Source organism: Scomber scombrus, chromosome 14 (genome assembly GCF_963691925.1).
Source record: "Scomber scombrus chromosome 14, fScoSco1.1, whole genome shotgun sequence".
Lineage (NCBI taxonomy): Eukaryota > Metazoa > Chordata > Actinopteri > Scombriformes > Scombridae > Scomber > Scomber scombrus.
This window is the reverse complement of record NC_084983.1, coordinates 24851148-24863918: the sequence shown is the minus strand read 5'-3', so window position 1 is coordinate 24863918 and position 12771 is coordinate 24851148. Positions and strand designations below refer to the sequence as shown.

Genomic DNA, 12771 nt, shown 5'->3' with positions numbered 1-12771 from the left:
TCCTTACTACCTTCCTTTTTTCCTTTCTTCCTTCCCTCCTTCCTTTCTTCCTTCCATCTGTCCTTCCTCCCTTTCTTCCTTCTGTCCTTCCTTCCATCTGTCCTTCCTTACTACCTTCCTTTTTTCCTTTCTTCGTTCCCTCCTTCCTTTCTTCTTTCCATCTGTCCTTCCTCCCTTTCTTCCTTCTGTCCTTCTTTCCATCTGTCCTTCCTTCCTACCTTCCCTTTTTCCTTTATTCCTTCCTCCCTGTCTTCCTTCTGTCCTTCCTTCCATCTTTCCTTCCTCCCTACCTTCCTTTTTCCTTTCTTCGTTCCTTCCCTTCTTCTGTCTGTCTTTCTTTCCTTCCCTTCTTATTTCCTTCCTTCCTTCCCTCCATCTTTTTAATGATCCGGCCCACATGAGATCAAATAGGTCTGTATGTGGCCCTTGAATGAAGATGAGTTTGACCCCCCTGGTCTATATGAACAGACACCGCTCCAAAGCAGCCATCCTCATGGGAAATTAAAGTATGTACATGGCTGTAAATGTGGACAATTATTATTATTTCAAAGCATCAGATCAGTGTAATTACTGGTGTTTTTTTATTACCAGCTTCATACGTGCAGCCATAACTTACTATCTTGGAGGAAGGAGTCTTCCATCAACTAATTGGAGACCATGCTGGCATTATTTTGATGGAATGATTGAACTTAAGAAACTGGGATGTGCAGACAAGTTAGCAGCACCTGAAGACATGAAAACTATTTTCTCAAGGTGGTGTAGTTCATGTTGTAAAGTACAGTAACTATTCTGTACAATCATTTTAAAAAAGTGATTACAGTGCTGTAAATTACTTTGAATGAGAGGACTTTTCTTTCTTTCTTTTTTCTTCTTTTAAAAAAATTAAAAAATGTGACAGTGAGTGGAAATATTTAGCATTATAGAAGAATATGATTTAAACAATTAACCCTTTTATTCACTTTATTTTATTTATGTATTTCATTTTCATATATACATTGTTTATGAATTGTTATTTTTGTATGCACCTTTGTGCCATGATGATTTTACAAATAAAAACTGTTTCATTAAAACATCTTCAAAAAGTGTGCGTGTGTGTGTGTGTGTGTGTGTGTGCGCGTGTGCGTGCGTGTGTTTGTGCGTGTGTGTGTGTGTGTGTGTGTGTGTGTGTGTGAGAGAATAGTATTGAGGAAGAGGAGAAAGAAACAAGGGGGAAGTGGAGAGTGGGGTAACATAGCATTTAGTGTCTGTGAAGCACCTGGTGCAAACTTGATGAAACTGCAACTTCAAGCTTCAAACCGGAGCCGGAAGTGAGGTTTGAAATCCAGCTCCAGCACCGCGTTGGGTAAGTAGTCTGTGTACTATGCTGGGATAATTCATGCTTTTCTTCTCTTTTGTATAAAGCAAAAAAACTCGACAGGGTTAGCGGGTATTTTTTAAACTAATATATCATACTAGTGATCAGCATGTAGCGAAATCAAACGGTTACAACCACACTGATACAACAATTAGCTTAGCATTAGCTAGCTTAGCTAATGCTAGCCTGCTAGCTGTTACATCGTTTTAATGTTGGCGTTTAACGACATGGGCAGTAGTTTTTAGCCAGCTGTTAGCTTACAGCTTACCACACGCCTCCTTCAACACAACCGTATGGTGTTTTATCGTCTGACAGCAGGTTTAGAGATTTTCCTCTTAACATCTTTGGATCATTTTGCCGGGAAACTTAAGCTAACGATTGTATTTAGTGAGCTAGCTAAACATAGCAGCCGAGCTAACGTCGATACGTCTCTCACCAAAATGACTATTAAATAACTAAAATCTTACATATAATAACCCGATGCGATATCACTTCAATATGACTTCAGCTGAATAAAAAATCAATTATGATCAGCTTGTCGTATTTTTTTTTTAGATTAACAAACTAATTAACTTGGAAGTGTCACATTTAACAATCCTCCTTGCTCCGTGTTTACTCTTTTTCAGATGCAGATGTTACAGAGATGTGTGAGAACGTGAAGTTGTTTGTGGGGAACCTTCCTTTAGATGCAACTCATGAAGAGCTAACCAAGCTCTTTTCACCTTATGGGGAGATCAACACCTGCTCCTTGCTCAGACAGTATGCTTTCGTTACCCTGAAGGGAGAGGGGGCAGCAGACAGGTATGTCTCAGCATTTCACCATCATTAGATAACATCAGTCAATTGGGTTATTAGGAATATTGTTGCACACCTTGGGAATTATGAAAGTAAAATTTGATATACAAATTATGTATTAATGCCCAAATCCAAACTTTTTGCCAGTTTTGCTCATCAGAAACTAAAATATAAGTTAAGATATTCTGTTATTAGTCCCACAATGGGGAAATTTAAATTATTGCAGCAGCAAAGTGGACAGTAAAAATAGAAGAGCGAATAATCAGAATATTATATACAAGAGTAATATTGGTGTTGAGTGATAATATTACCTGAGTTTGACGTTGTTATTGCACAGATTTGAAGAAACATATATGAATAGATATTGCACAGTTCGACTGAGATTAGTAGTATACCAGAAATACTAATATTGCACAATAGTGAAAATTAAAAGCGCAGTTTGTCAAATTGCCCAGGTTCGGGGGGAGGGGGGGGAGGGGTCTACTGGGAGCAGTACTGGTTGTACAGTCTGACAGCTGCAGGGAGGAAGGACCAAAAACAGAGCAAGATTTCCACATTTTTCTCAGTTAAATCACTCACACACACTGAACTCAATTTTGAATAAGTGAAACAGACAAAAAAATGTGTCTTATGGTCTTTGTGTTTGTAATTGTAAGATAAGATAACTTTACTCACATCTTGACTTTCCCAGTGTACTTGTTGTTTATAAATCACTAATTAAAACTTGCCAAGAAATAAGTCCTTGCTTTATGTAAATCTTTGATGGAACACTTCAGTAATCAGTGTGAAACAGCCTTTTTACAACTGAAAAATAACTCTGTCTGAGGTGTTAAAGATTGTGTCAGGGAATTGCCAGAAACATAAAAGAGGCTTTCAGCACTTGTATTAAACTGCTTTCAAACTGACATCAGCTCCGTGTGAAAAAAAATATGCAGGCCGCACATTTGAATGAGCTCAGTCTTGCACCACAGGTGTGCCAACACAGAGGGCGTGAGCCAAAACATTGCAGAGTTGCACCAGACTAAACTTTTGTGGTAATGCACTGTGAGGATTTAAATATTTTTTACTCCTGCAATTATTACAATGAAATACAAAATAATTGCTACAGTGATGACTATCCTGAGTTTTTATACGCTTTTGCAGAGTATTAAACCATTGTGCAGCATATTGGTGTCTAATTTTGCAAACTGGACTTCTTGAATCATATTTCATATCTCACCACATTGTTGCATAATATAATTGACAGGTCTAGGAAACATTAGAGCTGCACCAGAGCTGGACAACAGTATTGTGACCTTATTAACTGAAGAGACTTGATGTTCTTTCTGTACTCCAGATGATCACATTGATAATCCTTGTTCTTACTCTCACAGGGCCATACGGCATCTAGATGGCAAAGAGTACAGAGGCAGACCGCTTGTGGTCGAGGAGTCGCGTGCACGCCCACCCAACTCCACTAAAGTGTTTGTGGGGAACCTCAGTGCAACATGTTCAGCAGATGACTTGCATGGGCTGTTCTCAACCTTCGGAAGAGTTTTAGACTGTGATAAAGTTAAAGGTTAGAACACCTTTCAGTCAATAAAGATGATACTGTGTAAATATATCCAGGGGTTTTCATGAAAAGATAAAGTAACAGAAGTGTTTGCTAAAGCACTTTTTTTGGGATCATTGCTGTTAATGCTGAACAGGAAATGACAATGAAAACATGGGATGGATGCATTTTATTTCTAAATCAATGTGTCATGCTAACACTATTCTCCCTGCTTCCTCTATACTCTACAGCCAGGTTATGCTCAAATGTTGGCTATGCGTTTGTTCATATGGAGAGGAAGGAGGAAGCCTTGCTAGCTATTGATGCACTCAATGGGACCATGTTCAAGGGCCGTCAGCTGGCCGTAGAGCTCTCCAAGGCCCAACCCCTGATCAACCAGATTGCATCGGCTGGAAATTCAGGCGGTGTAGCAGCAGGTGGAGATGGAGAATCCATGTGTTTAAAAGTGTTTTGCATGTCATAAAATGGCAAAAAACAACTCATGTTCTCATATTTTCTTCACCCTTCTCCTGGCAGGTGGCAGAGAGGGTCTTCTTCCCCGACCACCTCCCTCACTAGAGCATCACCAGAGTCAAGCAGCTGTGCTAGCAGCAGCTGCTGCAGCTGCCGCTGGACTACCAATACAAGTAAGTTAATTCTCTAGCAGGAGACCACAGTCTTCACTTATGAACTCTGGAAACTGAGATAAGTATAGATAAAATACAGCAGCTCATGAATTTATGAGCACTCTCAAATGTCTTTTTTTTTCTGACAGACTTGTTTTTTTATATAGAAATATCATTTCTAACATAACTCTCACAATTTCCATGTCAGAGTTTTAAATGTCAGTGTCTCCAATTTTTCTTTGCAGGTTCAACAAAGTGTCCATAACTCATTCTACAACACCACATCCTTTGACCCCACCTATGCTGCCCTGAAGGGCATTACAAGTGCTAAAGGTGCTGATGGCGTGATATACGGCGCACTTGCCAGCCAGGTGTATGGATCTGTTGCTGACCAGGTGTACCAAGATATCACCAATCACAACTCTGCAGCAAATGCCCCCGTTGCTCCAGAAGTGGAGCCTCAGACTGGGCCAGATCCAACAACACTTTTTGAGGCAGCAAGAGCCAAGTTCTTTCAGGAGGGACAGAAGGTGCTTTAACATTTATTTTAGTAACATATACAATATTCTTCTCCTTGTGTATATTTGTGTTTCTAACAGTGTCGTATCCTTCGTGCATATTAACTGACTTCTTTTGAATGAAAGGTTCTGGCAGAGCAGCAGGCAGGGAGAAAGGCAGCAGCTACAGATAATGAGCGTGACCGCAGCCCAATCAGAGGGAACAGAGCCCCCCTTCTCCCAGACCCGGTTCCCGGTTCCTTTGCTCAGATACGAACCAAGCGCCGAGCCCTGCTGCCGACACCACCTGGAGGACCTGAAGAACCTCCGGCTGCCACTACAACTACTGAAGGGTCAGATCCTGTTGCTAGGTACACATAACACCTGATAGGATTTAATGATAGGATAGAAGCAGAACAACACATGGCTTTATAAACACAGCGTGGTATTAAAAAAAGTGGAAAAGCATGTTATACCGGTTTCATTTTTTACACATATTAATGATAAAGTTAATTTATATAGCTCTTGTAAACAATGAAAAACATCCACTTGTAGTTTAATTCATGTGTTTCTTAGACTTAATTTGGCTTTGTCTCTATTGTTATCTCTTCCTGCACTCCAGGTCTTACTCAGAGTACTACCAGCAAATGCATCAGTACCAACAGTATCAACAGTACCAGCAACAGTATCAGTACCTCCAGTATGCCTACACCAACCCTCCTCCTCCTCCACCACCTCCACCACCACCACCGACCACCGCACAGGCCTCCACCACAGCCCCTGCACCCCCAGGGACATATGCGGCACCCCCAACGTACGCCTCATCAGGAGCGTACCCACCACCAGGAACATATGATGCTACGGGAAGTTACGGCGCCTCATCGGAGGGCTATGACGCCTCATCAGGGAGCTACAACGCTTCATCTGGAAACTACGATGCCTCGGCGGGTTATGACGCATCAAGAGGCTACGGGGCATCGCGAGCATATGATTCATCCGGAGCTTACGCAGCAGCGGGAAGCTACTCCGCATCCACACCGTATGAGCAGACACCCGCACACGGGCAAACCATGCCCCAGCGCCATGATTACCCTTACCACACGCCAGAACCCCCTTATCGATAGTCCCACCCCCACACAATCCTTCCACACTGCAGACGTGTGCGTGTGCGTGTGTTTGTGTGTGTGCGTGAGTGTGTGCGTGCGTGTGTGTGTGTGTGTGTGCATGTGTATGTATGTGTATTTACATAAGGGACAGTTTGAAGAGGAAAATCAGAGAGGGAGCAGGGTTGTAATTCGAATGTGCTTTTAACAAGAAGCATCTTCCCTTTTCTTCATTTTGTTTTCTAGCCTCGTCTCTATCTAGCTCACCTGTCAGTTGATGGTCGTTGAAGAAAGTTGTTGATTTCACAGATCAGTGAGTGGATATGAGTGGGACAGCTAATAGTGTCCAGCATTCAAAGTTGATAGTTAAATACAGTGTCCTGTTAGATGTTATAGAGGCACAGCTGGTTCCTTGTTGAATGTTGAAGCTTTAACGTTGCCTGGGGCAAGTTTAGATTCAGAGGCTGTAGTTCCATCTCATAGATGAAGCTTTTTGATTGGTGTTGAATCAAATAAGGCCTTTTATATACTCCATTACATACACATACATTAGCGGTTTCCTTGCAATGTGATGTCCAGAATTTTTTTGAACACTAAATTTCTAATTGCATCATCACACGTTACAGGCAGGGCACAAAATGAAAAAAATCTGCTCACTGATGAAGTAACGAACAGGTTGTATCTCATTTGAACAGATGAACTGACGCCATGGAAAAACAAGAATTGGTCATCTCCGTCCTGACCTGTTCACAGGATTTATAAATCTCATTCTTTTCAGAACTTTTCTAACAGGCATTACTTATGTCTTTACAGGCAGATATTTCTCCTTTATGACCGTGTTAAAATGTATTTAAACTGACAGCTTGCGTATTCCACACACTCGAGTGGAGTATGTAACCGGCCTTAGTTTGAATTCAGCTGCATTGACCCATTTGTCCGGACATTAAACCCAACTGCTTGATTGGTAAATAGTGAGAATGTTTGTTAAATGACCCGATTGTTTTGTGAGTGTGTTTTAAGGCTTGTTTCACTGAGCTGTCAGGTTTAGTGCTAATCAAGCAATTCACGCTCAAAGTGGTGATGTATCAGTCCCCCCCCCCCCCGTCGTTTTTAAGGTAATAGGGCACATTGGGGGTTTTTTCGGACTTGAGTTGGCATGTCATTCAGATTATGTTGCAGTCTATTTAGCTCTGTAGCAAAGAGGGATTTTGTGATTTGCATTTGGCCTGCTGGCGTTAAATGCTTTCTTGAGCCTACCTGTTGTGTTTTCAGGGTGTGAGGAGTAACTCCAGCCATCCTTGTAAGGGGATATTACCAGACTGTGATTATGCCTGCCTGATGTTTCATAGGAAGGAGTTTGAACTTTGACTTAAATAAACAACAGGGTTAGAAATATAGAGTGGACGTTCATTTCCAGCAATTTAAATTGAAGTACGTGACGTGGATGTGCTTTAGGAGTGGGTTACCATAATGTTACCTTACTTGTGTTTTCATACTTATCCGAGGCTTTCTGTATCTTCAGGTCCACAAAAAACAAATCAAGATGAAACAAAGACAAAGTCCCACTCACAGGCTTTTAAATAACCTGTCCGAGTTTTTGGTCAAGGGTTGGTGTTTGCCTCTAAAACATTCGAACAGAATCTCAAAGTAATTTTGTACTCTTGAACATTTTCTTTCTTTCCATTTCAGTTGTGTGGATTAGTTACGAACGCAGCAGCGAATGCATCCACATAGATTTTCGGTAATGATCAGTTGAATCCAGGTTTTTGATATTTTTCCACACCCAAGAAGAGGAGATGTGCTTTTGATGGTTTTGTATGTACATATTTACATTTATAAAAACCAGAGGAAAAGCAGCAAGCATTGTTTGGCCAATGATGTTAAAATAATCTAAGTGTAACAAATATACTATAATAATTTCCTTTCTTCTTTTTTTTGACATTTTCATCACTAGCGTTTGTTTCAATCTCATCAGCAGTAGTCATACCTCTGCTTTCATGGAAACCATTGTGAAAAAATTAGTTTTCATACCTGAAAATGTACAATTTGGTACTTCTGTAAATACTTGAAACCTCATGTTAAACTGAAAAGTTTGCGTCAACCAACATTTGGTTCAACAGTAAAAAAAAATATTGACTGTTAATATAAAGATGAAGCGATTGTAGTTGAGTTGTTTACCAGTCTGTTAACAGAGGCGACCTGTTTTTACGGCAGTGGCTGAAAAGGTTTACCGTCATGCTTGTAGCATGTAGTGAGTGGTGTTAAGCCGTTGTGGCTTGTGAGTGTATGAATTGCGGATTTGAGGTGCAGATATGAAACGGGCTTAAATCGCAGCTTTCACCTCCAGTCAGATGAAGAAGTTGATAATTTTTTTGCCAATGTTCTAAAATTGGAGAAGAGATGGTTCGCCATTTGAAAATGATTAATTTGAACTGAGGACAAGGACACGTACATCCTTTCTAAGTGCAGTGTTGTGGCGTGATGCTGATGCGTGTAGTGTAGGGTTATTGACTGGATGTGAGGCGACAGTCTTGGTGCTGCAGGTGAATAATGAAGGTTGTTCTGGATCTAGCAAGGGCCGCTGATTTTTCTTTTTTTTCTTTTTTTTTTTTGTTTGTCCCTGAGCAGCAGTGAGAAGAGCCGATGTCCCTTTGGGTTTTTCCTTTTCCCTCTTCTGATCTCACGAGAAACACACACACTCATTTTGACACATCGTTAAGATCACTGGCTTTTTCTCTGCATTCATATCACACCTAGACTTGTATCTAGATATTATTTTATCTGGGTTCATTGCATTTTAACACATGTAAAGCAGTTTACACGTGGAAATGATACTAATTAACACTTAATTCCACCTGTATTTTATATAACCTTCAGCAGCTGTTCCGTTCGTGATTGTACCACACACTAGTTACTCTTATTATCTTATTCGCCACATGATTTGGTATTGCTGTGCAGGTTTAAGTGACACATAGCCTCTCTACATTTCCACATTATTCCACCTTCTCCATGTGAACTGTTAGTTGCATGCCTTGTTGTTGCTGCTGCTCCAGCCACCTTCTTCCTCTTGCTGATTATTGCAGCTAGAGTGGGAGGGAGCCAAACTGAGCCCTTGCCCTGGACGTACGCCACACGCAGCTGTTGCGTGGGATGGGGGAAAATAGCATCGTTAGGCCTGAAACTGCTGTGGACGATGGGGTGTCCCCCCACTAAGGTAAACACTCAGACCACACACTCCTGCCCCTCCCCGAAACATGCGTACACATTTACAGACATTCTCATACACACATAAAGACACACCTATGTCCAAACTTGCTATTCCTTACCTGTCTGCAGGGATTTTTATTTGTCAGGAATTCAGATTTTTGGACATGGATCTCCCGTTCGTTTCTAAAGGGAGATTATCTTTTTTTCCCCCCTGCTTTTGATTTTCCTGATCATAATCCTACATTTTTCTCTCCCCCAAGCATACATACATTCCTGCTCCTGAAATACTGATCACTCACACGTGATCTTTTGAGGACACCTTCTTTAAGTCTAAATCTCAAGCCTTTACTGAAGCAGGCACCTGTATCTAACAGCCTGTCACTCAAGAGTACCAGGCAGTCAGAGCCAGAGCTGGATGTGGGACATGTAGGTAGAATGGGTTGTTATAGTTTTTGTATATGTGCCCCTTGGGCCACTTCGGGGTTAAGTGCCTTGCTTAAGAGCACATCGGTAGGCCCTCCATTTCAGAGTTGAATAACCTGGCTCAGGATCGGTTGCTGGTTCAACGCTCGACTCCCCCCCTCCCCCCCCTCACCCAAAAAAACAACGATTTTTAAATGCCACATTCAACTTGTATGAATGACAATGAACACAAATATCATTTTGTTTTAAATTACGTTTTGTCCTATGTTCTTTGAAATGTTTATCAATAAATGAATTTTCAACTGAATTATATCATTATTTTTGTGTCAATGTTTGGAGATAGAAAAGAATCACTGCTTATGTTCTTGCTAATTATTGTATTATTATTATTACTTTCAAAGTGTAAGTGGAGGAGAGTCACCAAATAACTCTTTAGAGCTTAGCATCAGATGACGTTTTATTCCATTTTCTTCCAAAAACATCAACTTATGCTTTTCAAATAAAAAACAATAATTTGATAACAATGCAAACCTGTTGATAATTCTATCACTTTGATATACAAAAGAAAAAAAACAAGTAAATGAGAAGAAATTGAAGTTATGGAAACTCACTCCCTGCTAACAAGACTTTGTCATGGATACTGCTGAGTTTCATGCCTTCGACAACAATCAACAGTTTACAGATGGACAGTAGAGTACTAAATAAATAAAGTGGATGCAGTATACGCAGTACTGAGGGTATACCGAGGTAATCACGATGAAAACATCTATGTTCTTAAATAGACGAAGGGTGCAGCGTGAAACTGCATAGACATCATGTGCCCTTTTACTGGCATAATGACATAAAATACAGTTTCTGTAGGTCTGGTTTCCAGCAGCCAGATGCATCTGAAGTAGCTTTAGTTATGAATACAAAAGTCTATCTTGTTAGGGGACCCCTGTTGAGTATCTGCAGATACTTGAGTCAGTGGATAAATACTCTTGGGGAGTCTTCTGTTGTGGAAAAAGCAAGACTACAAAAAGCCCATTGTTGTGAGTAAATCTTGATGCATGTTAGCCTCCGTTTTACTTCTTTTCTGAAAATGCAGGTATAAGTATTGTGTGCGCTGACCATTTCCGTAGATTCTGGGGTGGAACATTTTTAGAAAGCCTTTTTTTTTCAATCAGACTTGTATGTCCAGATTAACTGAAAGTAAGTGAGGGAAACAATTACTTCTCAAACTCACCTGTTGAAGCAGAACTATAAAGTCTGAGAAAACTAGAAAAAGTTAAATACTACAACTTGTAAGCCTTATAGCTTTTATGCTATGCCCCTTCTATTGATTTAGCAGGGTAGAGGAAAACTAAGGAAAGGGTGTGTTCTTGATAATTAAACGAGAGCTACCAAAAATGAAATTTACATAGACTAACCCCCTTTGTCCTGCTCTGGACACTATATGGAGCTGGTGTATCAAAATTGATTCAAAATAAGGGTGTCGTTTCTGGAGGATCCAAGCCTGGTTTCAGGAAACCAGTCCGTGCTTAGGAGGATGACTGGGAACATTTAATTTCAAATGATGGCAACAGACAGTACAAGACTGGGCAAACACGTTAAAAACACCACACAATGTGGACCAGACCAAACATATATTACAGTACTTTGACTTTCAATCACAACCTCCCATGATGCTGCTGGCATAGTATGAAAAAGGAGTGAGCATTCAAACACACGTATTGAAAATAGCAACGCTTTAATAAAGAGCGATTTTACAAGACTGCAATGTCTAGCTAGCTAGGTGATAACTGGCATTGACATTCATGGTGTTTTACAAAGATGCAGTAATGGTAACTGGGTTTGAAGTTTGATGGGTTACTTGCAAGTTGCATTTCTGCATGCGAGGCAGCCTTCAAACAGTTACAGACCCCCACATTGTAAAACAGTTGATTATGAATGTCAATGAACGTTCACGTCAAGAGGTAAGTAAAAAAATCTCATGGAGAAATTTCCTTAACATTTTCCAAACACACCGGTAAGTGAGAGTTCAAACAATGGTCATGCTTTTACCGGGCACACAAGCCAATAAAAAGACGACACTTAATCATGCAAAAAAAGACAGTTTGTCTTTGTCTCTAAAAATAAAAGAACAAACATCCTTTTGAGTTCTGATAACATCCATCCATAGTGACCTTGAATAAGAAGAAGCTGCGCTTTGATGATGACTTTGGTGCAAAAAAATGTTCCTGTTTCGAAGAGGACAGACCCTGTCCTGTCCACTTCCTCGATGAAGACACTCTTGGTATAGACCAGTTGTGATAGTTTACCCTTGAACCCCCCCCAACCCCACCCCCTTCCTCCTCAAGATGGACACAAACATCACAAACATCAACCCCTACCCTCCCACCCATCCCTGGATGATGACACCTTTTAAAATACAACCATTCAAACACAGATACAGCAATAAATTGTCCCACGTACAGTACCTCATCCAATGGGGCTTCGATCACTTTACAGAGAGCACGTCTAAAAACACATGAACGGCATTACCTATATACAGAGGACACAGTAACAGTCAGGTTGGCCCAGGATGGATCGAGCTGCGTTGTGGGCATGAAGTGCACGATGAAAAGAGCATTCAGCTGACGGAGAAAGACAAACCACTGGAACAAGGAGTAATGGAGGAGAGTGAAACGACAATTTTCTAAAGGAGATATCCAAATGTCAGCTGGCCTCTTATTTTGATGTTCATTCGAAGGTGAAACCTCAAAGAATCTCTGTCTGCTTGGTGACGATTTTCTAACACTCAAGTCTCTCTGCTGGTAGTAGAGTGGTAGCTGCGGGGAGATTGGTTTTTGCGTAACCAGCAGTTACAGTTCAGCCGTGAATCGAGATCCGCCACCACACAGTTTGCAATTCTCTGAGGTTAGGAATCAACAGCACGTTGCAGCTCCAGCCGTCTGAAGAGGTTCACCTCAGAATCACTTTGAATTTCCAGGTCGGATGACTTGCGCCTTTTTTTTTTTGCGTTTTTCAGCAGATGAGTGATCCTAGAGCCACCTTAAATTGATGTTGTGTTGTACAGACTGAGACACAGTCACAATAACACTCACTGCTAAGATAGTACACACTACCAGCTTGCTAGAGACCTCTCTAACTGAGGAACATGACCCTGTTCATCTCTATGGGAAGGCATGTGCACACAAACACACATACAGTACATGTACATAGAACAGACACAATCAATAGAAAACGACTTCAT

At 40.9% G+C, this 12771-nt stretch overlaps 2 protein-coding genes across 2 annotated transcripts in view; one reads left to right on the top strand and one right to left on the bottom strand.

Moving 5' to 3' along the window:
- snx12 (sorting nexin 12) overlaps positions 1-12771 on the bottom strand; it is a 160692-nt gene that overhangs the window by 73898 nt on the left and 74023 nt on the right. The window lies entirely within an intron of this gene.
- Positions 1303-9704, top strand: LOC133994443 (RNA-binding protein 4-like). The gene is made up of 8 exons (XM_062433697.1): positions 1303-1342; positions 1981-2155; positions 3523-3707; positions 3932-4117; positions 4218-4327; positions 4552-4836; positions 4951-5174; positions 5426-9704. Exons 2-8 carry the CDS (start codon positions 1998-2000, stop codon positions 5925-5927), a joined length of 1650 nt encoding a protein of 549 aa, XP_062289681.1. The 5' UTR covers positions 1303-1342; positions 1981-1997; the 3' UTR covers positions 5928-9704.

Excerpts from the sequence above, each read along its gene's own strand:
- LOC133994443 (XM_062433697.1), top strand. The coding sequence starts at position 1,998 with ATGTGTGAGAACGTGAAGTTGTTTGTGGGGAACCTTCCTTTAGATGCA. Across the intron at positions 4,328-4,551 it reads CCGCTGGACTACCAATACAA|GTTCAACAAAGTGTCCATAA; the intron begins GTAAGTTAATTC and ends TTTTCTTTGCAG. Across the intron at positions 4,837-4,950 it reads TCTTTCAGGAGGGACAGAAG|GTTCTGGCAGAGCAGCAGGC; the intron begins GTGCTTTAACAT and ends TTTGAATGAAAG.